Source organism: Uranotaenia lowii, chromosome 3 (genome assembly GCF_029784155.1).
Source record: "Uranotaenia lowii strain MFRU-FL chromosome 3, ASM2978415v1, whole genome shotgun sequence".
Classification (NCBI taxonomy): domain Eukaryota; kingdom Metazoa; phylum Arthropoda; class Insecta; order Diptera; family Culicidae; genus Uranotaenia; species Uranotaenia lowii.
This window is the reverse complement of record NC_073693.1, coordinates 73,284,811-73,309,895: the sequence shown is the minus strand read 5'-3', so window position 1 is coordinate 73,309,895 and position 25,085 is coordinate 73,284,811. Positions and strand designations below refer to the sequence as shown.

Genomic DNA, 25,085 nt, shown 5'->3' with positions numbered 1-25,085 from the left:
ACTGTTACGACATGATGGTATACTTGCCAGAGAAGGCAGCTCCCCTGTGTCAGCTGTCACCGAAATTTGGTCTAACGTTGATGGCAGTGGATGAGCGGTTAAGGCTGACACAGGGAGATGCTTGTTTGCTGGATTCCTGCTTGGGCCTGACGAAAAACAATTTCGGTTTCGCACTCGAGGAGGACTCAATGTCGAGTCGCAAGAAGGAGTGCCTTGTAGATGCAAGGCCACGTATTGGGGAGTGGTGTTATCTGTGGGATGAGAATCGGCTGGGTTTGATGCTTGGGGAGTTACTTGAAGGATACTTGCCGTGAAAGGCATGTTCCCCGTGTCAGCGGTTGCAGTATGAAGATCGTTATGTGATGTAGTTGATGTATTTCCTGCCAACGCTGACACGGGGGAGTGCCTGATTGCTGGATGCCTGCTTTTCGAGTACGTGTTTTGGCTGGAAGGTCTATCGTTCCGTATTCGGGTACCTATGTCGTTGCTGTGGTCGCTTACCATAGTGTTGGTTGTTGTGATTAACGGGCTGGGGTCTGTTGTTGGTATAGTGTGGTCAGTCGTCGGAGTCATCGTCGTCGTTTGAGGGATGTTCATAAGACCTCTGCGAGCGGGTGTTTACAGTGGGATGATTTTGGTGGATGTTTTTGGAAATTTTGTCGTGTTTGGTTGTAGGGGAGATTGGCAAATTTCGTTTTCGGCTGATGCTTCGATCAGGGTGTTTTGCGGCGTTTTCGTTTAAAGGAGTGACCTGTGAGGCTTGGCTGGTTGTAGAAGTTCTTTTTCCAGAGTCTATTCGAGAGATTCTTGTCTTCAAAGGAGATACCGTTTTCTCGCTAGCCAGTTTTGCGCTAGTTTGGCTTCCATTCGGTTGGTTAATTTTGAGTTCATACATTATGTTTCTGGTGTTTTGTTTGACGGATGATGCTTTGATGCTATTAGCCGTATAATGTAACAATAAAAAAAATCAATCATGAATGGTATGTGCAAAAAAAAATCCCCTCGAACAGGAATCGAACTCGAGTCTACTGATTACCTCTCCGACACCTTACCAATAGGCCAAATCGTCAGACGATACAAATTAAGCTGTAGCTCTATTACTCAATTGACTTCATCGAGTCGAATTCGCTGCTAGATTTCCCGGCAGAAAATGCTCAATATGCCTTCATTGAAAGTGCTCTGTTCGCCTCTAGTGAACGAATTAAAGTAAAAACGCGTTTTACAATTGATTAAAGTGAAAAATCAAAAATTTTATGATGCTGAAAATTGAAAAACAATGTGTAGATCATGTTGCAGTGCGTACATTTCAGATCAAGATGATTTAAAGGTCATAAAAGCTTATTTGGTGGTGCTCAAAAATTATAATATTTTCGTCACTTGAGAACCTTGCTGGTTATTATTTAATATTTCTGTAAATATGAAAAGGATATTTCTTTCTTGGTGAAAAATTAATACTATAGGTAGTACGAAACAAGTCCTCATGAAAAATTGTTTAAGAAAATACGTACTTATGTAGAAAAATGGACTTCTCATTATGCCTCGGGTGCTCGTTATGCCCTCATCTCCCCTATTAATAAATGTGTTAAATCAAGACGTTCGGATTGAAAATTTTTAATAGACTAACCATTACGATAGAAGGTAATGATTTATTTCCGGTATTTGTGTTGAGTAAAAGTATCAGTTAGATCAGTTATAAACCAAGCTGGTATTCTTGAGAAATAGGATTGATTATTTAGTATTCAGTTAAGTCGTACATAGCATATTTAGTTTCCATTACATATACTTTGGCAGCTCGTTTATCGATTACTTCGTTTAGTAAGTCGGAACGACTTTTCTATCTCGAACTGCCGCACATCGGTTCGTTGCAGGAAGTCTTGGCGTTCCAGATACCCATCCTTTCCCTTGTTATGCGTTTCGAGTTCTTCCTCGATACCTTCGTGGCTTTTAAACTGTTTCCAGTCGAGCTTGGTCTTCTCAAGGGTGGTTAGTTTATTCTTTTTGCCTATCTGATTTAATACTGATCCAAGTCCACCACTCCCTAAAGTAGGACGAGCTGATCCTCCGATTGCTGGCTTTGGAAGCCCCCCAGCTCCATTGGCACCGGACGAGACGGACAAAGGGGATGGTTTAGATTTTACGCTTTCAGCACAGGAAATTTTCTCCGTAACTTCAACCTTTTCTCCAGCAAATTCAAAAATCTTTGTAACTGTTCGAGTTTCAGCAGATTCCGAGAGTTTATTGGAAACAGCAGTTTGTGACACGCTGGTTTCGGAAGGTTTTTTGGTAACCACGGTTGAGGTGGCTTTGGATGGTTCCTTCTTAGCCGTTACTTTTGATGAGGAACTACTATCGGTGCCAGCAAGAAAATCAGCCCACAAAGCATCGGTTAATTGTTCCTCGTCGTCGTCATCCAATTCGTCTAATTTTTTCGGGGAATTTGGTTTAGTTTTGGAATCGGCACTGCGCGCCTTTTTGTTATTGCTCTTGTCATCTTTCCTTTTCCGCTTTCTGGAACTGGTTTTGTCATCATCGTCCTCTTCCTCCAGGTTATCGTCGGAATCAATTTCACTACCAGACTGGACCTCTTCCTTGTCGGGTTTGAAATCCTCATCGCTTTCGTCACTGTCACTGGGATAATCCTCTGGATTCTTGGACATTCTGAAACATGAATTTTATTCGAATTGAATAATCAATATGGACAACCATGTTCGTACCACACTTTTGAATTAACCTTTAGACAGGCATAACTTACCTTAACGCAGCTTAAATTTATTTTATTTTGGAAGATGAAGCTAAACAAACAGTTCCTAATAAAAATAAATCTACCGAATTCGATTTGAACTTCAAAAATTCCTAATAAGTTGACGATAGCCGAGCTTCTGCGAAGAGATGAATATGAATGAAACGCACGAACCGCGACTTCTGTTCGCGCCGATGTTGAACTTTTTTTGTTATTTGTGCCTTCAACGCACACATGCAAATCAGCTGCCGCCTTGTCGGAGTTCAGTTTAGTTACAGCGGCCTTCATTTTCGCGCATCGCAGAGGTGCCAGGTGTCCTGATAAATCAGGATTTGTCATGATTTTTGAAAGGCCGTCCTGATTTTTTAAATTGTCCTGATTTTCAAAGAAATATCTAATCTGTAATTGAGTTTCTATTTAAATTATTAGGATATCGAACAAATCTGTAGTAAAATAGATAGACCGACACTAATTTTCGGATCAGATGAAATTTAAATGGTGATTTTTCATATAAACTGCAGGCCAGCAAAGATTCTGCTCGCCTCAATGCAAAAATCCAGGAGTCTACAATACCTGTATTTCGCCTGAAAGAGATGAAAATTTTCGAACTGACATTGCAGTTCCGCACTGACGTTTTGGTACCAACATGCCATTGGAATCAAAGGGGAACTGACGTTCTGGCACGCAGTTCTCTGTGGTTCTGGTTCCAAAAAGTGAGTACGGCTCATTTGTATATGATTTGTATTGTTTTGTTTACATAAAAAATATCTCGAATATTTTTATCCTTAGCCATGGTGTTAAACATAACCACGTTTGATAGACCGTTGCTTTGGAACTAACGGTTAGAGAAAAAATATCGGTAAGTGTTAACGCAGGTTTTTTTTCGAGATTTTCAGAGGAACTCGAAATTTTTTGTTGCCAAAATATTAACAAGGGAGATTGGTCATCCATTCGGTAATATGAAAACAGTCAGCATTCAAAATGAAAGACAAACATGGCACTCCACTCGCTAACTTTCAGCTACTCAGTTCAGAGTGACGGCTACTCAGTTGTCGCCAAAACCGCACCTACTCAGTTCTGACTAAACGGCTTTTACTCAGAACTGACTAACAGCCATTTTCGCGACAACTGAGCCATGGTTACTCAGAATGCGCGAATAATTCTGAAGCGGATTTTGGCCGCTTTTTTCATTCTAGAATAGTTAATCTTATATTATTTTCCAGACAAATGATTGATTTGTTGATTTGATGAATAACAAAAGTTCAAATGTTGTGCATACACATTTATTTAAAAAAAATAATTTTTTTTCGCCCGTCGGGTTTTGTCTCCCGGGCCGGGACCCATTATGCCGTAATAGATTTAGTTATGGCAATTGTATTTGGACCACTTTCGTCACAGAACCCTGTAATAAAAATAATATCGGATAATAGCTTAGAATGACCTTTGAAATGAATGCTTACCATGTAAATTTTCAAATTTTTGCTGCACGAAAACAACCAAGTCCGACCGCCTCGCACAAACTGATCATCATTTACTCAGTTGTCGCCTTCAAGCACTCGAGTTCTCTGAGTGCCGAATTTTCTGACGTCTGAGTAAATTTTCCGCTGATTTCTGAGTTCATTAAGATCAGCCGACGGCTGCCTCATACATGTGGCGACGTCTGAGTAAAAGGTAGCCGGGCTCTGAGTATTTCAAATTTAGCGAGCAAGAATTGTTAAGATATTGACACTTGTCAAATATAACAGATTTATTTCGGTTACTTTGTGTGTATCCCTTTTGAATGAATAATTGTTATTTATTATAGAGCGGAATTCTTAATTTTTCAAAAGAGTTATCGGATATTTTTCGTTTGGAAAACACATCCTCGGTTAAGGCCGTTTGTGACCATTTTATTCTATGATATTTTTTTCAATATTTCTTCGTTCATTCGGAAATATCTCTTTTTCCCGCCAAATTTCATGCATTTCATACAGGAGTTTGTTTTTGCGATCATCATTTCCTTAATATTCCTTGAGAAACAAATCAACGGAGTCCGTTCAAGAGCCGATTAACCGGGCTTCGGTGATTTTTTCTTTATTAAACAACCGAAATTTTCACCATATCGAACTCGAGTTCTTTAAAATATGTTTATCTCCGATCTCGTGATTCCCGCGGGTACTGGTGTTTAAGCTGCCGAATATTTCTAGAGTTTGTTTTGATTAGGTCGTATGAACCAACATAAACAAAATTGAGTTATTTAGTGCAAACGATTGAAATACATGTATTCTACATTTGGTAAAAATTTGGTGTCATTTGATCAAAAAATAAAATTTAGAGCATGATTTGAATTTAAGACGTATAAAGACTTTCTCATTTTCAAGTGTAATTTGGTTTTAACGACTATTTGCATCGCACTAAATTGGCGTGCATGCAAAAAGTCGCAAAACAACAGTTCGGCAGTTCGGTTTAAGCGACCTTTCGCATTTTAAACGAAAATGTGGTGCAAAGTATAGTAGTGTTTAGTTTTTTCGACGGAAATTGCTTGTAAGAGTTCCATGCAAACAGAAAATCGATTAAAATAACCACAAACCGTTAATTCCAGGCTGCTGCAGTGGTTAAAAGGAAAATATTTCACTGGAGTATAGGTTCTTACTTGGACAGGGCCCGTTCCAAACCTGCCGTGTCATTCTGTAGAGCGCGTATCACCCAACGGAAGTCCTGACAATGCTCCAGAGATTCATAGGTAAGTCCTCCTCCTTTAATTCTTGTTTTAAGGATTGCCAAACACTGCCACATAAAGAGTTCCCGAAATGACATGCCAATTATTGCGCCCCTGTACAGAAGGGACATATTATGTTAGAAAGCTAACAGTTGAATCAGTTAGCAGCCATCAATGAAGTATGAGACGGAAGAAATCATGTTTTAGGCTTAAATGTATAGTTTAACAAAACGACGTTAACACCAAGCACATAATGCAAAAGGTTGTAAGTGCTTGTTTTCTCGAACTACTAAGTTTATGCCTATATCGAATACACTAGAACATTTCTTATCTATTTTTGAAACGTTTATACATTTGTTGGACATTTCTGATCTATATTTAAAATACTAGAATTGAAAATGTGTTACAAAACTTCAAAATCAATTTTCTCGAAACAAGACATGTGGTTCATACGACTTAATCAAAAAAAAACTCTAGATTTACATATTCTTGCGGTATAATTTACCTTTCAATAGATTAGAAAGGAATTCTCGTGAGTCCGACACGAGGTCGCAGCAGAAAAAAAACCGATTTGACGTCTGTCACGCTAACGAAACGTCACTTTTCTTATTCTTTTTGAGGAATTTTTGGTGCGCGATCCGATATCGAGTGTTTTTTTTTCATAATGGATTTTGAAGTGCTCAGCAAATGCATCAGCCCAAACAAAAAGGATTATCCATCGGCAGCAAAACCTTTATACGACGGACGGGCGCAGGAATAAATTGAAATTTCGAACAATTAAGTAGTGTCGTTTTCATTGCTTGCAATCGTCGTGTTTTATAGTGAATGTTGGTGTGATTACGATTCGTTTTTATGATTGTCGAGATCGGTCGGGTGCCATTAGTTGCGTTTCGATCCGGATAATGATAAAGTTGTCCTTGGTGGGTCCAGGGTGCAGTGTTCTGTGATTTGTTTTCCTGGAGAATTTTGGAGGGGCTTCTGCAGCTCTTGGATACCGATTGATGATTTACTGGAGATAATTGAAGTTAATAGCTGGCTGGCACACCAAAACGGAATAATTAATTACGGGGAAGAAAATCATCGATTGTTGAACGCTACACCTAGTATCGGAAAATGTTTTGAAAATAAAATGTCACTGAATGCTTGGGTATCGAAGAAAAATGATAATGGAAGCATTTCAATTGGTGACTCGGTGGATTTAGTGCCGAAGCAAGTGGTTGTTCCGCCAGGGATGTAGAAAGGGAAATGAAGATAACAAGTGTTGAGCCCAGCGGAACGAAAGTAAGTCTGAAGAGCAGGCAAGTCAATGATGGATGATTATGAAAACATTCCTTCTCGGACCATTCAAGGCCGTGCTGTGTAATAATTAGGCACCATAGCATATCTACATACGTACGTATATATACAGTGCACACAGTCTCTAGCTATAGGTGGATTAGATTAGTGCCAGTTTATTCATAAATTGGGACTTGGATACGGTACCTACCGAGTCGAAGCCACGTACGGGTGTGTAAGGAAACGGACTCGGTGTACAAAGAAATTGGAATTTATACTCAGCCCTTAGCACGTTGGCCATTCGAAGCTCAGCGGGGGTACCCTGAGTGTGAAAACAAGCATACGCAGAAGGAAACAAAAACATCGACTAGAGAAGATTGTTCCTGCCATCCTCAATTGAAGAAGACTTCCGTGCTCTACGCTACGCTACGGTCTTCAGCTCGCTCTAATCACTCCTATCTGTGTGTGTCCTACATTAATGTACACCATCGAACTGAGATTAAAGGTCATCACAAGCGTTGGCTGACGAAACTGATAGAAAGGCAAGTAAATACTTAGTCAAATCATTCATAGGGATCGGTTCATCCGAAACCCAGCATTATATTAAAAAGCTCTTCTAGAGAAGATTCTTCATCTATTCATAATAATTAATCTAAATAGCTAAGTCTAAATAATACAAACGTACTATTATTTCTTCAAACAAACTTGGATCAATAGAACAAAGCTTCAACAAGTTCCTTGTAATTCTAGCTGAATATCAACAGCCGCTTTTTGATAGGTACACATTTTTTCCTTTCCTATTTCCATTTAAGCTAAGTTGCGTTGAGGAGGTTGAGAAACTTCCTTCATCGGTCGGCAGCTTATTACTGTTGAGTGTAGATATAGAGCGAAATGTGAGTGTGACTCACGGTCGTTATTCATTCATTCGAGTTTCAGTCATCGCAATAAATGGTTTTTGTGCCTAGCGATAAGAAACCGACCACTCGTATCGTTGCTTACAGTTTGTGAAAGGTGAAAAAACTGTTGACACCTGGATTAACGCCCAAGCGCTCCTTGAAGCTAAATCTGTAAAAAATTACCTCTATAATTTTTTTTCTAGTTTTAGTTGCCTTCTTCATAAATATTTAAGATCATATAGGAATCCAAAATCTGAATTTGTAATCTTTTCAAGCTTATGTATTGGCTTTTCGGTTTTATCGGTAATTGATTAAAATGCTTGTATGTGCTTCATGCAACGTTTCAAATACTATGTATTTTTTTTCAAGGAACCAAAATATTGAATGTAGGAAAGCATAAAACATATTTCCAATGATTAACAGTTGAATATTAATCACTTACTCGGACATAAGTGTTATCGTCCAAAACAGATCCGCTCCTATAGTGTTCATCGATCGTCGATATTTTGGCTACAAATTGGAATTCAAATCTTTAATCCAGTTTTGGACGATAACACTTATGTCCGAGTAAAGCCCGGTTTACAGTTCTTGTGAACTCTTCTTCTTCTTCTTCTTTTTACTTGAACTGCTTATGCAGCATCGATGATCTGCTAGCAGTTCTGGATTAAGGGCCAGTAACTTCGACTATATGCCCTGTGTTGCAGCTTTTTAAAATTTATAGATCTGCTTTGATTTCGCTCAAAAATCTTGTTACTTGTTCGTAATGCGATATGTTCCTTGATTTGAATAGTTCCTCCAAGTTCGAATATTTGTTGTGAAAATCGTACTTCAATCTCGATGATTCGAAACGTGGGCAAGCGAGGGCTATGTGATTTGAGGTTTCAGGTTCTTGACATAGTTCGCAGTTAGCATCGTCCCGAATTTTCATTTTTGCTAGCCAATACTTAGAGAAGTCATGGCCAGCCATCAAGCGATTTAGGAGCCGAACGTCCCTTCCTTTTAAATCTTTTCCCACGAACCATGGAACCGTGCAAAAATCTGGTTGTATGGAATAAAAAGTCTTTCCTTTTTCTAACGAGTAACGTTGGTACCATTCTTTTGTGTGTTCGGCAAGAGACTTCTTTAAAAAGTTGAATCCGTCAGCCAGCATGTACATGTTGTAAATCACCTGATTCGACTGGAGACCATGCTTGGCTAAAGCATCAGCCACTTCGTTTCCACCAATCGATACGTGGCTTGGTATCCATTGGATGGTGATTCGGTGTTTTGAGCAACTTCGGAGGATTTGTACAAAAATACTTTCAACTTCCTTGGATTCTAGTGCATTGAGGAGCATCATGCAAGATGCTTGCGAGTCGGTGTAGATGACGGATCCTTCGAGGCATTGCTGTTCAATTAATTCCGTTGCCTTTAGAATAGCGATCAACTCCGCAGAGGTAATGCTGGTTTCCTTCTCGAGACGTTGAGATAACCGCGTTCTTGTTTGTTCAACAAATACTCCAACACCGCAAACGTTTCCATCCTTTGAGGCATCTGTGAAAACACGACCACGACCTCGATATCTTCCATTCATAACGAAGAGTGTCAGTTGCTTCAGCCTCAAGGGGTTTGAGTTTTGTTTTGAACCCGTTAAGCCTTCCAAAGTCGGGAAAATTTCAACACCATGCACATTTTCGAAGCGTTCGGTCAATTGGATACAGTCAAATACTTCTTTATTCGTCCAGTAAATCCTTTCTTGATAAGTGTACTGATGCCATTTACTTACATCATCCGGTAGTTGGATTGTTTTTAGTTGACGAGCAATTAAATTGTTTCTTGACATGTGTCGACAAATTTCCTTAGAAGCAATATATGCGTGCCTAAGATCAACGGGCTCTTGACCGCTCAGAGCGACAATCACGTTTCTCGGTGTGCTCCTTGTAGCTCCCGTGACCTTTCTAAGACATTGGTTGTTTACTACTGCAAGAATATTACGATTGCTTTTGCAGGAGTTGTTGTATACTGAGCTACCGTAGTCCATTATGCTCCGGAAGAGTCCCCTGTGTATTTTTATCATCGATTCCGGATGGGCGCCATGTTTTACCCCATTGAGTACCTTGATCATATTTAAGCGGTCTTGTACTTTCGACCGCAGTTCTTTTATGTGTATCCCAAAACTAAGGTAGCGATCAAAAATTATGCCCAGGTACTTGTGACATCTTACAGATTCCAACAAAGTACCATTGAGATGTACACTTAGCTGTTTGTTGCCGTGTTGGAACAGTATTGTTTTGGTTTTTTCTGGGTTGATAGAGAAATTTAGTGTTCTGGCAGTTTCAGCAAAATTGGCTAAATATGCTTCTCCGATTTCGTTGAGAGTTTGCAAATGCTTTGCTCGAATAAGAATCCCGAAGTCATCTGCATATTGAACGAGCATCACATCTGGATGTGCGATTTTATGTAAGTTAATTGTATAGACGTTAAACAGGGTTGGTGACAAGACATCCCCCTGTGGAAGACCATTATTGATTGTCCTTGATAGCGTCTTGTATCTCATATGAAAATTTATTGTCCTGTTTCTCAGGAACGACATAACCCAGCGAAGCACTTCATGTGGAACTTTTATATGTTTTAAAATTTCCTCCAATTTGTCCACCTTGATCGCGTTGAAAGCATTTGACAGATCGACACATATCATGGCAGTTGTGAATTTGTCTCGCTTACTTTGTTTCAGCCAGTTAAGGACAAATGAAACGCATGTATTTGTTGAGGAGTTTTTGCGAAAGCCAAAAGAGGTTTCTGGCAGTATATTGTTAACGTCAAGAAAGTCCTGCAGACGTTCCAATACTGCTGTGTTAGCGATCTTGGTTAAAGTGGGTACTAATGAAATTGGACGCTTACCTGCTGCGGTGCTTTGGTCACGACCGGGTTTTGGAATGGCAATTACTTTTATTACCTTCAAGCTCTCTTCTAGGACTCCTCTCATCCACATTTCGTTGATCAAGGATATTATCTTTTCAGTTACCACGGGTTTGAAATGAGCCAGTAGCTCATAAGAAAGGTGGTCTTCTCCAGGAGCTGATGTCTTCTTTTTGGAAGCTAGAATTCTGTGCCACGACTCCTTAACGAGCAAGCCATTTGTAAGTACATTTAGTGGTTCTTCGTATGGTTGTGGGTCGTGTGATCCAAAGTGTGTGTCCAAAAACGTCTCTGCCATAGCTTCGTCATCGTGTAATAAACAGTTTTCTTTTTTATAAAAACGTTTGCCGGTTAAACGTCCCACTTTCTGCCATAGTTCCTTCGAACTAGTGAAAGGGTTGAACTCATTAGAGAACTCTTCGAATTTTTTGCGTATCTCATCTCTTTTCCTCTTTTGAAAAATGGCTGCCTTTCGTTTGAAATCTAAGAGGTTATCTACTGTAGAGATCTGATTGAATTTTTTTCTAGCCTCAGATTTGTCCTTCCATGCCTCGTCTACAATGTCGGACCACCAGAACTTTGGGGTGTTTTTGCATTTCATTTTGCTTGACTTGTGTATGCTATTCATTTTGGACGAAAGTTCAGAAAAGTTGTCAAAGTCGTAGTGTTCTAAAGCAGCCACTTCTTGGCGAATAAGTTTTTTGTTGTAGAAGTGTTTATTGTTGCAATGTAAATTATTTTTCCACGAGATTTCCAGACACATATGGTGACTTCCAATACCATAGTCCAAAACCATCCAACGTACCGTATCTATCAAATTCGCAGAACACATAGTTACATCAATAGCAGTAGGTCGCTGGTTCAGTTGTAAAGGGATGTATGTCTTGCTACCGTTGTTGACTACCAATAGATTACTGTTATTTATTGCTTCAACGAGTTTCTCTCCTCTTGCATCACAGATATCATCTCCCCAGTCTGTGTGGTGAGCATTGAAATCACCACCAAGAATGATTTTTGTATTTTGCGTCAGATTAGTGAAAATAGCTTGGACGTCAGTTTCGAAATCATTTATGTTGATCGATGGACTAACATAGACCGAACAAAGTATTAAATCCAACTGCGTGATACGAATACTAACTGTTTGTGTTAACGCAGAAAGGTGTTGGGGTGTTGGTAATCTCTGATAGCTTAGAGTGTTTTGAAGTAAAATGCCCGCTCCTCCGTAATTGTCGTTTCGAGAATGCGGTACAAAGTGGTAATTGGGAAAATTGTATTTATTGGTGTTTTCAAAGTTTTCGTTAGTCCATGTCTCTGACAGTAAGGCAGCAGTAAAACCATCTCCAGACAAAATTCTTTGAATTTCTGCTTTGTTTGTTACGAAACTTTGCACATTTGCTTGAAGTATTTTGAAATCGGTTTTTTGAGCCATTTTTGTTTCGGACAATTTTCATATGCAACAGATTTTATTTGGAGAGAGTTAGCGCTATCGAGAGTCAAAGATAGTTAATTTTTATTTAAAACAACTGAATTTGCTAGGTTGAAATGTTTCTTTGTGCAATCTTTAAATAATGTTTTGACCTCTTCTTGTGGTCCCAAAAGATTGATAAATTCAGAATAGAATGACATCATCCTTTCCTGGTAATTACGATCTAAATTTAATTGTGCTTGTCTTACCGCATTTTCCCATTTTTCGTCTACTTGGACCTTTCGTGGGTTGTTGAGTGCTGTACCACGGCTGCTTCCTGGTACTGGCGCAATTATTTCTTCCCGCTCCTCGAACGTAGATTTAGCTTCTGGCTTAGAGCGAGAATCTTCCATTCTGGCTCTTTTGAAATTTTTATTCGTTTGTTTCGGTTGATCCTTGTGTAGTTTTACGGCTGGCTGAATTTCCTGGCGCTCTTCGTTGGTCTTGATCCAAGCTTCTCTCATGGCATCTTTCCTGGCAAAGTTTCCTCGCGTTACTTTGGCGAAACTTTCCATCGGTGTAGGGAACTCTTCCGCGTTCAGAAGTGGAGCATATGGATTACGATACGATGTAGATACTTGTTCCTTGGCCTCAGTATATGTCCAGTTTCGCTTTGACATAAGGATCTTTATGTCTTGCTGCCGTTTCCTTTCAGGGCAGTTGTTATCAAGAGAATTATGTTCGTTGCTTCGACAATGAGCGCACCTTTGAAGTTTCTGGCAATTAACAAACTCTTCTGCCTCCTCGTGGCGTTCCGAACAAATTTCGCAACGTTTTGCTCCTTTGCAATTGGTCGTTTTATGCCCAAATCGAAGACATTTGCCGCACAAGATGATTGATGGAGTGAATGGTCGGATTTTTGCTGAGCAACAAAAAAGTTTCACATCCTCCGGTAACTGCTGTGCTCTGAAGGTGATACGCACGCGGTTGATAGGTTCTTTCTCCTTGCCTCTGAACATCCTGTTGATACTTAGGATTGGGACATCAGACTCTATGTCCCCCTTGATTTCTTCCAGGTCAATGTCGGTCGGGATTCCTACTATTACACCTGTTATACAAATCAGGTGTCTGGGGATATAAGCTTTATATCCCATTCCATCCTTTTTGATCTGCTCAACTAGTTTGTTCGCTTTCACGTAGCTGCTCATAAAAACGATTATCTTCCGTTGACTAACATATTTCATGTCAGTAATAAAATTTTTGAAGCTTTCCATTTTTCTGAGTGTACTACCGAGAGCGAATTTGTTTAGTTTTCCGGATGCTTTGTCGGCGGATTCGAAATAGACGCGGTAAGGTGCAGAGTCCGTAGCGGTATAGAAAATCTCCTCGTATTCCGTTTCTTTCGGCTGTTGTTCATGGCTGTCTCCTGGGTTCCTGCTTGTTCCTGGCGGATCAGGGGGATCCTGTCCACCCTCCATCGTTTGTGATAACCTCACTTTTCACTGACGTCCTTCCGCCTTTCTTTTTCGGTTCACGAACTGCGATTTGATTTTTCCGAAGTCAAATAATGGAAAAAACACTTCTAAAACTCTATCGTCACTGATTTTGTACACGATACTTCCGAATAGATACGTATTTCCGGTTAGATTCGATTTTAAAATTCAAATTTTCACGCGTAGAAGAAAAAAAACATCCGATGCGCATACACGCTAAAACTTGAATGTCTTGTGAACTCGAACTCGAACGTGAACGTGAACTCACCACAGTGAAAAAATATTCCGCAGTGAAATGTCAAATCGGTCAAATCTCCCAAATTAGCAACAAGTTTGTTCAATGACAGACCGAAATTGGTTTCGATCGGTAAATGATAGATCATTCAACCAATGTTTTGATCGATACTAGTCGAACCGGTGTTCAAATTTAAATTCAAATTTCTTAAGAAATATATAAAGAACCAAAAATAAAACCTATTCTTCTTCAAGCCATATTCATCTTTGAAAACGATTGATATAAAAAAAATCCAAAAGTCTTTATCCGTGAATACAATGAATTTAAATTTGAATTATGAATTTTGAGGACTCTCAAAAAGTATTTATCTATCAAAGAGTAACTAGCTTTGTTTTGTTTGTTTTTTTTTTTTTGAAAAACTTATTGAAAAAACGTGATGAATAACTTATGCAAAATAGCCTATTCTTTTTGTTCTTGATTAAAAATTTGCTAAAAAAAAGGTTATCAAAATTACTTTTTACATAAAATGAAAGTATAAAAAAGTATTTAATGAAATTCAAATGCATCGGTTTACTTTTGCTGCTTTTCAGTTCTTTTTAAAACAAAATTTTGAAGAGTTTTGAAATTATTTCTATACCTTTTCTGAAGCACACATTTGAACAAAGCTGATTTTACTTTTTTTATGGACTCTGGCCATTCGCAGTGTTCTTGTTTATATTTATTCGTTGAGAAACACTCCCAACAGGTACAATTAAATGGTGCCCAAGTGAGTTTTTAACATGAGAAAAAAAATCTAATGCGATTCATTTCAAACTCGTAGTATTTTTAAGTCTTTCATTGCCTTCTAATGTGCTTGCAATTTTAAAACTAATTTTTATGGAGCAAAAAAATTTTCCGTCATCGGTGAAATTTTTTTCAGAATGCACATTGCCATTCGGACGTGAAAATGAACGCGGAATTTATATTCACCACTTTTGTTCGTTTTCCGTTTTCACGTTCGCTCAGTGCGTTTACACTTCGAGCGGAATGTCAGTGAACGCGGAAAAAATATTCCGCAGTGAAAATCGGGGGAATCGAAATAAAACCAATGTTAAAGGGTTTTGAACAAGGAAATCAGTTCAAAAATAATCATTCAACCATTCCGCATCTATTCCACCTAGTTTCGCAGCCATGAAATGCAGCATAGTCGAGTTTTTGAAGAATATAAGTATTTTCATTTTCACGTTCGAAAGAACTGTAAATGCACCTTCAGGGATTAATGTTTAACTGTTAAAAATATGTTCAATTCGTAATCTTTATTGGAATTATGAATCTGAAATCTTGTAAGTTTTAACATCGACATATCGTAGATATTTATATTCTTAGAAAAAGAATATCAGAACTGAATATTTATAAAGATGATTAGAAAAGTTAGGGGAAAATTTACAGATATTGAAAAAAATCAACAGAGCATTTTTGCGAGGAAAACTTATTAGCGTACACCATTATTTAGGAGAAGTAGGACCGAGATTGAGATGGTACCAACTGAACCTTACAATGAGGTATGGATGATTTGAAGCCTACATGTGGTGAACATGTATACTCCGGATAGGCCCATGCAAATTATTCGTTTTAATTTCTTCTTCACTTCTCAAAAGCTAGGGATGAATCAGGATTTTATTAACGACATCTTTGCTATCGGTCTAAAAATTCTTCGCTTTGCAACCTTGGTTTACAACTTTTACTAAGATTTATCGATCGAACATTGGTTGAGGTTTTATGAAAATTTCCTGATCATTGAAATAAATTTTTTTTTGTGGATTGTGAAGAACATATTACCGATGATCCAAAATTTCACACGTTTTCTTCCCAGGTGGCACTATTGTAAACCAGGAAGTGAATATGGGGAAAAATTGAAAAATAAATTTGTGATTTGAATTCGAGTTTCATCTCTCTTCTCTCTTCCTTTGAAGAAATAAAGGAAATAATTCGAATTACAAACTTGGCTTTGAAAGACTTCAAACAGTCTTTGAAAATTTTAAACTATCGAAATGGTATTGCTTATGGAAGTCTCAATAGTCTTCTTAATTCTTTTATTTACATAGTTTTCCGTCACACCTTCTGGATACTGGGTTCACCGTAGAGTCGCGCGAGCTAATTTTTTTTAATATGTCTTTATTAGTCTTTTGATCATTACTTTTAAGTTACATTATTAAAGTAATTTAAGTTTTCAGATAAATTATGATCAGTTCGAATTTTTGATTCAGTTGATATACAGGAGAATATCCTGTAGAGCAAAAAAAAATTATAAACTTAATCCTAAATCCTAAAAACTAGCTTAATTGTAAAGATAACGAATTTCTGCGATGGAAAACTGCATCGATTTGCCTCTGAAGTTAGAGATGGTTTTGTTGACCATCTCTTCGATCGATTCAATGCCCGCAATCCGATGAAGATCTTTGGTGCTGTGCCGCAAAATCATTTGGTGGAAGCCGCAAAATCATTTTCAGAACTCTGGATGGCTTTCTTCCTCGTCGCGCAGCAGCCAGACCAAATCGGAACTGCATACATTATCGCTGATCGGATCACCTGTTTGTAGATCAGCATCTTATTCCTCAGGCACAATCTGGATTTCCTGTTGATGAGAGAATAAAGAGATTTAGTGTATTTATTACATTTAGATTGAATATCTTCAATGCGATTTTTAAAAGTAAAATTCCGATCTAGTGTGAGTCCCAAGTACCTCACGTGATCAGATCATTCTTATGAAACCCCATCAAAAGTTATGGAATTATTTTCATTAGGTTTTAAAAATTGGGCTCTTGGCTTATGGGGAAACAAAATAAGTTGAGTTTTAGAAGCATTAGGAGAAATTTTCCACATTTTTAAGTAATTCAAAAAGGAATTTAAATTTTGTAGCAATTTACTGCATACCAATTGTAAATTGCGACCTTTGGCTGGAAGCAAAGTATCATCAGCAAATAATCTTCTACCTTTTCCTTCTGGTACATCAAGAAGATCAGAAGTAAAAATATTGTATAAAATTGGCCCAAGTATACTGCCCTGAGGGACACCAGCTCTAATGGGTGTCCTTTCAGAGCATGAATTTTGATAGCTTACTTGTAAGGTTCGGCTAGTCAAATAATTTTGAATAATTTTGGTGAAATATACAGGAAAATCAAATCGAGCTGATTTAGCTACTAAATCTTTGCGCCAAACACACTGTCAAAAGCTTTTTCAATATCTAGAAGAGCAACACCAGTTGAATAACTTTCAGATTTGCTAGCGTTAATCATATTAGTTACACTCAAAAGTTGATGTGTAGTAAGTAGGATGTCCATGACGAAAACCAAATTGTTCATCAGGGAAAATAGAATTGTGATTATTGTGAATCATCATTCTATTCAAAATAACTCTCTCAAATATTTTACTTAAAGAAGGAAGCAAACTAATTGGTCGATAACTTGAAGGCTCTGAAGCACTTTTCCAGGTTTCAAAATTGGAGTTACTTTGGCATTTTTCCATTTATTGGGAAAATAAGCCAAGTGAAAACATTTATTGATTTTAACATAAAAATTTAAAGTGCTTTCAGGCAACTAAAAAATCCCATATTCCCCCGGTGCTTTCATATTTTTTAATTTTTCAAAAATCAATTTAAATTCATCAATATTTGTCTAATGTGAGGTCCATCTTGTCGCTAGAACGAATTTAATAGACTCCCTTCGGGCCCGGAAGAAACCACCCTCCGTTCCACTGAGGGATGTGTTAGCTGTGCTAGATTTGAACTACATGTTCGAAATTTATCTTTTTCTAAAAGCTATCGATCTCCGTCTATAATTCTTTTTAATTTCCTATTTCCCTTTCTGTCATTTTTTTTTAACGAACACACACATATATGATCTCAGTGAAACTTCATGTTTCTTTGCAGAGATCTAAATTCTACTTAAGACTAAAGCGTACATCTTTCAAGGAAATAATGGCTAGCATCTTACTAATGCTAACACCACTAGCCCACAGAAAGTGTACTATCTATGCCGTGACCGAGACTCGATCTCATGACCTCTGGCTTAGAAGACTGAAACGCTATCCTCTAGGCCACGGTCGGCGGCATTTTCTCCTCTTTAAACGAAAAGTGCTAGACCTAAGTATTCAATTGTTATAAACACAAAACGAGTTTGGCTCCTTAAAACTCAAAGGTATGAGCCGTTTCAAATAAAGAAATATAAAAAAATATATCTCGCGTAAGCTTTCATTATGTCGTATGAAACATCGTAAGAATTCACAGAAAACTGCTGAAAAAGTTATCAAAACAACTTTAAAATTTGTGTTTCGCAAATAGAATATGTTGGCTAGGCTCCAAATATTCTAAATGAAAAAAAAAAATGTGACTAGTTGATGTCAGTTTTTGTATTTTTTCGTAATAAAACTGTTTGTTTACATTTTGTTTCATTCGACGTAATGAAAGCTCACGCGAGATGTACACAGCAATTTTTTTTTTGCTGGAAACCAGCAAAATTTTGCTGGTTTTTGTCCCGCTGACTTTCCAGCAAAATTTCCAGCAATTTAAATTGCTGGAAAAGCAGCAAACGTTAAAGCGTGTTTCCAGCAATTCAAATTGCTGGAAAATCAGCAATCCACATTGCTGGAAACCAGCTATTTCTTTTAAAACAACCGGCTGTATTTAGTACCAAATTTATATTTCAATTCTGAATTAAATATGAAATACTGGCTGTGCATATAATGAGCAATGAAAAAGAATTAGTTTCTTCCATTTTCAAATTACGTTTTGTTTATTTTCAAGAACTTATTTTTATAATTTTCCAACACCGGCTCTGGAGTGGCAGCTTTGTGCCAGAGTGTTGATCATTCGCTACCTGAGAAAAGAGCTCTGATTAGTATCTTTTATGAAATTTGTCCAATAAAAACTCACCCTTGACTTTTGTCTGGTTGCTAGAATATAAAAATAATTATATTAATCTAAACAAAATTCGTAAAATAAAGTCTCACCTTGCTTCAGCGTACGAAAACAAACGGACTCCGCAATGTGACAACTCGATTGCTGATTTTCCAGCAAAATAGATCAATTGCTGGAAAGTCCAGCAATTTGAAAACAGATTACTGGTTTTTCAGCAAAAATGACAAGAACACAACCGATTGCTGAAAAATCCAGCAATTAGAAAACCGAATGCTGGTTTCCAGCAAAAATTTCGATTGCTGAACGTTTCCAGCAAATTTTTTTGCTGGAAATCGAGGCAAAAATTTACAGTGTATATTTGTCTCACCTTTCAAATACATTTTGTTTAGAAAGAATATCTTCAAATATTAGGAAAATTTGAGCATCAATTGGACTAACAACGTTTAATTTAAAATCATGAACAGATTCAGACTATTGGGCTAATTTTTGAGCTTTTTCTGCGTCGGTTAAAAGAAGTTAATCTTTATCTTTCAAAGTAGGAATTGGCTTCTGGAGCTTTTTCAGAATTTTAGGTAATTTCCAAAATGGCTTTGAGTAGGGTTTTATGTCCAATATGCGGTAATAATTATAATTTTCCCCATAAAAGTTTCTAATTCAATTCCAATTGTTTCTAAGACTTTTGTATTGAAAGAAGGAAGAAGTCTAAATTTGAGACGACTATTGATGACAATAGCTACACCCCCACCTTGTCGATCAAGTCGATCATTTCGCAAAATTTTAAAGAAAGCATTGCTTTTCAAGTTATTGTTTGGCTTTAAAAAAGTTTCAGTGATGGCAGCAATATGTATGTTTTGAGTTTTCAAAAATAAAAAGAATTCATCTTGGTTAGCCAGCAAAGATCTAGCATTTCAATTCATAATATTTAAACATCTATTTGGGTCCATGAGGGAATCGTAAAGACATAATAATTTTGTTAGCATAATTAGAAGAAGTTTGGAAAGCTTCAAACATTGAATTTGCTTTCAACATAAGTTGCATCATTTCCATTAAATTTTGATGCAAAAATTTTAATTTTTCCTCAGTAATCTCACCCAAATCAACAAAATTGTTAGAGTATCAGCAGTGGTCAGGTGTCAAAGCTATAATAACACTCCATTTTGACACTTCGACGGCGCACCGCAAGGTTTCAAACCAGGTGTTATTTTGCCCCTGGGTGTTAAAAAAGTGAGCCAGGAGTCAAATATGAATACCGACCAGCTCCTGATTTGACAGGTGCTAAAGTGTCTAGGGAAAATTTAGAAGAGAAAATAGCAACAAACAACAACAACAACAACACCTATCGATGCGTCACCAGTGGCAAAAATGGAAACCAGTTTAGCACTTACCGGTGCGCAAATAAGCTGCTAAAGCTAAAATAAGACCGAAAATGTGTCCCGGGTTAACACCTGGGATAGCACCTACCGGTACTGGTGCTCTTAGGATCAGAAAATGAAGGAGAAGAACAAGTGTTTGAATTTCGGGGATTTTCCCAAGCCTTCGCATGAACGTTGAGACTTGGTTTTTTTCCCATTTTTATAAGTTAAACCTGAAGAGGGCAACCCACTTTCAACCACCTCTGAGAACGATAAACAACGAGTCTGGGGCGCAGAATCAGCACGGGTAACATTAAAATCACTTCGAGTATTACCTAGCCGTGATTCCAATGTAGGCCGAGGCTGACCGCGAACAGGCAGGTTGTTTGCCGGCCCGACGTGTGTAGACGAAAAAGAGGAAGAAGGAGAAGAAACTTTTCTGGAAACTTTGGGATTTTTCCTAGAAGCAATAATTTTTTCCCTGATGGGACAGTCTAGAGAATTCGAGGAATGATTACCTGCGCAATTTGCACACTTGAAAAATTCTGTTTGTGGCTTATCACCACCAAAAAGGCATTTAGATTTTTCATGATCGAATGAGCCGCAAAGCATGCAACTGGCATTCATTCTAAAATTTTTAGTGCCGTAACAAAAAGCTTAACAACGACGACATTGCGTAATATTTTGAAGGAAATTGGTTGAAGATTTTCGAAAAGATTCGAATTTGACTCGACAATGAAACATAAGACGAGCCTTTTCAAGAATTTGCAAATTATTAACTTGATCCTTTTTAAAACGGATCAAATAAAGCTCAGGAGCAAAACCAACACTACTGATATTATTCGTGTTGGTTCTTTTCCTCATTTGAATTACTTGAATCGGAGAAAAACCTAACAAAGAATTTAATTCAGTTGTGATCTCATCCGGTGTCTGATCGCCGGTGAGACCACGAAGTACAACTTTAAAAGGACGATCACTTCTAGTATCGTACGTAAAAAATTGGTGTTTTTTATTATTCAAATAATAAATTTTTTTTTGCTGATTGAAAAACAGGTAAGGAAAAAATAAATAATGTAAAAATGTTCCTGCAGGTACACAGCAACGACACGGTGCTCCCGCGTACGTGTTGACGGCGCAACGGTACAGATGGAAGTGACGTTTCGGCCTTTATTATGCCTTTTTCAAGGAGGCAAACGGTTCGACATAATTAGATAATGCGAATAAAGTTAATAATTTTAAGGGTACCCACTGAAATTTTTCTTTTTGATTTTTCAACATGCTTTTTAAGTCTGCTTTTAGGAATGAAATCGCCGAAAATCGTCTTTCTTTTAACAAATTTTATTTCTTTGTATTTGTTTCTTTACAGAAGCACACGATGGTGCACAGTTGTGCGACCACGTTCCTTTCGCACGATCTGATGCGACCACCGCCATTTTCAACGAATAATCAGCTGGCACTACCGTTTTCTGCTGGTTCCACTGCAAATAATCACTGTCGCCACAGGAAACATTCCATTGCTGCTATCCGGAGGAAAGGACACCGCCAACTTGCCAACAAGGAGCAACAGCTGCAGCAGCAGCAATTCAGGTCAATTTTCAACCGAACCTAAGTACACCATATCCGCTCGGAGAGAGCCGGAGTTTCGTTGGTCTCACTCTTTTCATTAGATTCGTGACAAACGGATCGATATTGAACAAACCTACTGTTCACGAGACTGTGATCGGGAAAGATCTCTACTCGAATACTAATCAATATACTGTGTAAACTAGACACTAACTTTTCGATTGAGAAGCAGGTGGCGAAAAGAACGTAAACTAGGGACCTTAGAGTTTAAAAAATCTTAGGTCGTAACAACCCCTCTTGCGAGGGATTTGAAGACTAGCTAAAGCAATGTATTCCGAAACCATTGCGGAATTGGATACGATAGCCAATGTGATCGGTCTACGCGGTGTGGGTACGAGTACGCTGACGAAGTTTGTAGATATGTGGTACCACGTCTTCCTGTGGGCACTGTTTTCGTCGATCGTCGTGCATACGGGTGCGGCAGTTGTGGCGTTCGTAACGTTACGTAAGCACAAGTTTGGCCGCTTCTTTTCGATCTTCATCTTGGTGATGGGTGTAGTTTCTCCGGTTACCGGAGGAACTGTCAGCAGTGCCACCATTGCCTTTGTACATAGAGCCTCGAATTTGCCCATGTCACCGATCCTGGCGATGGTCTATGGCGTCGGTCAGACGATACTGTCCGCCTGTCTCGGATTCACGCGACTACTGGCGACACTGTAAAAAATATGTGATGATTTTTCCTGCTCTCACAATTCCCACACCAATGTGAAGTCACCCAACATCAAACATACACTGAACACGGGAGGAGTTCTTCTCACGGCATGAATGCCTTCATAAAACACGAATGCTGAATCGACAGGAAACCCCACACTCAACTAAATTTACGCATACATGTAACGTAAACACACATCTTATTTATTGTACTAGTGGGAATTCTTAACAATAGAACAAATTACAGAAACGAGAAACAAAAACGTTAGTAACTCTACGATAGTCCAGTTTCTTTCAATATGCGCAAACGTCGAAGGAAAAAAATTGGATATGTACCTACAACTGGCGAACGAGATCAGCAGGAGTAAAGCAAAATTCGCATGGACCGTTCATGAAAGGTTTAATCGAGTAAGACTGTCGAAAACGCTAGTTCTCGAGGTAGTACAATCTCTTATCTTATTATTTTTAAAACATTCGATCAAAGTTTGACTGGTTCAAACTGCTTCAATAGTTCAACTTTAATACCTCTGTATAACTTTCAACATTTACTAGACATTTCAATGTAAGTCTATATGTACCTAACCTTTTTTTTTGTTGTAAAATTTGAAAATTACTAATGTTTGAATTTCTTTAGTTCGTTAATTTAAACAATCGTTTTCCTCTAATTGAAACTGATTTGTAGAAATATCATTATCATTTTCTCTGATTCTACATTGATTGAACATTTAAGAAATTAAATGTTCAATACATCTCTTTCATAACGTCAAACTCCCTTAATAGAGCTAGCTGTCGGTCTATCTTCATGGAGTTTGAATACGTACGCAGAAAATATTAAACGGGACCAGTCTTCATGAACCGGTTTAAACCTTTATTTTACTGTCTCAAAACAGTATTAACAAACATTTAAGAAAGGCTTGATTTGGGGGAAAATCCATTTACACATTCATTGAATGGATTACTTATGTAATCTGAACTAGTCTGGGTCAAGTATCTTGAGCCTTGACACAGGTTCTTAAAATGTTTTAAGCTTTTCAGAATTGGTGGAATGTTAGAAAAAGTTTGAATTCTTTCCATTCAATTCAATTTAATATCTTTTGTGGTATACTGTTTCCGAAATCAGTCTTCCATCTAAGATGCAGTTAGGCCATGTTAAACTTTGACTGATCATCATGTATTACAACAAATATGGAAATTGATTTATCTACAGCACTTTTAAAATATTTTCTAAAGGTTGAATTTTCTGCTCAAGAGAGAACTAGCGTTTCAATACTATCAGAAATTTGTGAAATAATGATTTGAGTATGCTTCAAATAAGCTAAGGAAAGAAAAAACGTGCTGAGACTAAAGTTCTAGGCTCCTAACAGCATTTGATGGGAGGTTAGTAAATAAACTAAATTATTATACATAGTCATAGAAACAAATAAAAAAACAACAAATGAATAGTGATATCTACCTAAATACAAATAATTGAAACAACTTAATCAGTAGACAAATTAAATGGGGAAACATAGCTAAGAAAAAAAACGCCACTAGATGTGCTGTTGTCATTACACAAAACTTTTGCGCATATACGAAACAAATCTATAGAACTATGTGCTTTCGATATCCGCCTCATGTCGTTTGTTTCTACAAGTATCTACTAGCAGTTTCCCCTTCATACGGCGAAGGACGGTCAAAAATACATGTCCAAGCATATCTATCGCAAACACCCCTGCGGCAGACGAGCAAGAGCCAAACATAGTTATATTATATTTATTTGCCATTTTGACCATTTTTGTTTCCTACAACGAGAATGCTTGTTCTATGCTTGGAAAGTAACAGACAAAAAAGAAAGAAAACATTTGAAACGCTTTCCATTTCGATAGACCGTTTTCCTACAGGGTAAGTTCACCGCAAATACTAACTATAGAGGAATGGTGTAGGAAAACACCTGTGTTAAGATCAGGTCAGGCTTCCAAAAAGTACAATTCAGTTTGCGATTATACAGAGAATATCCACCATAGGGCCGTTCCAATCACTCTTTCCGATAGTTTCGATTGAGGTGTTCTTGTTCTTAAGAAATTTTCCTACAACTGTAATTAAATCTTTCAGCCGGCTTTTATGACGCAGTTGATCGAAGGACAAATACTGTTCATATATTTTATTTTCGGTTTCATCTTCTAGGTGCATATTTATAGTTCTATTTATAGTAGAAACCAGAGTCAAGCTTATAATATGTATATTTTTGTTTTAAATTTTGTTTTAGGAACAGATAAACATATTTAATAATAAATAAGAAAAATATGAACAGTGCTGGGTGCAAATTATACAAGCGAGAAGGGATAAGAGCAAGCCTATAATACGATCGAAAGAATGATTGGTAAATAGCAGAGGGTTAAGTTAAGTTTGGATCAGGCTAATGTACGTGCGCTGGGAAGCAATATATGCAGTGGAGGATAACAGTTTAAGTGCGGAAGTCAAATTCTCTCTAAAAGTGAAAATATTAATCAAGTTAAAAGTAATAAACAAACAAAAATCCCAACAGCAAAACCAACAAACGCTCATTTTCAGATGTTCGAAATGAAAATGAGACAGATTTTAATCATATGTACTAAGTAATAAAAGTCAATGAATCGATAGCGAAAGCTACTGTTACAGGGTTACTTGCGTTGAATATTGTGAAAGCCATGTAAAATATTAGGTCACATCTATAAACCAAAGTTTTCATAAACCTACAGTCATGAGAAAATCGTTTTTATATCCCTCTTTGGCGTATTACCTCCATTCTTTCTGTCTTTCTTGATGGGTTATTTTTCTATTGTTTTTTCATACTCCCTTCCTATATCTCCAATAGATAAATGGAGGGGTTTCAAATAATCATATACCCATTTCTCGTATCACACGCTCTCCTATGCCAAATTTAGTTCCATTTGCTTAATAAATTCT

General features: G+C 37.6%; 2 protein-coding genes across 2 annotated transcripts; one reads left to right on the top strand and one right to left on the bottom strand.

Moving 5' to 3' along the window:
• Positions 1-1,626: 1,626 nt before the first annotated feature.
• On the bottom strand, positions 1,627-2,938 carry LOC129755638 (craniofacial development protein 1). Its single transcript, XM_055752231.1, has 2 exons — positions 2,753-2,938; positions 1,627-2,658 (listed from the first exon to the last, which is right to left on the bottom strand). The coding sequence occupies exon 2, from the start codon at positions 2,655-2,657 to the stop codon at positions 1,797-1,799; it is 861 nt and encodes a 286-aa protein (XP_055608206.1). The 5' UTR covers position 2,658; positions 2,753-2,938; the 3' UTR covers positions 1,627-1,796.
• An 18,318-nt stretch (positions 2,939-21,256) lies between these two features.
• Positions 21,257-23,658, top strand: LOC129755162 (transmembrane protein 170A). The gene has a single exon (XM_055751519.1). The coding sequence runs from the start codon at positions 21,777-21,779 to the stop codon at positions 22,167-22,169; it is 393 nt and encodes a 130-aa protein (XP_055607494.1). The 5' UTR covers positions 21,257-21,776; the 3' UTR covers positions 22,170-23,658.
• The last annotated feature ends 1,427 nt before the right edge of the window (positions 23,659-25,085 follow it).

Excerpts from the sequence above, each read along its gene's own strand:
- LOC129755638 (XM_055752231.1), bottom strand. The coding sequence starts at position 2,657 with ATGTCCAAGAATCCAGAGGATTATCCCAGTGACAGTGACGAAAGCGAT.
- LOC129755162 (XM_055751519.1), top strand. The coding sequence starts at position 21,777 with ATGTATTCCGAAACCATTGCGGAATTGGATACGATAGCCAATGTGATC.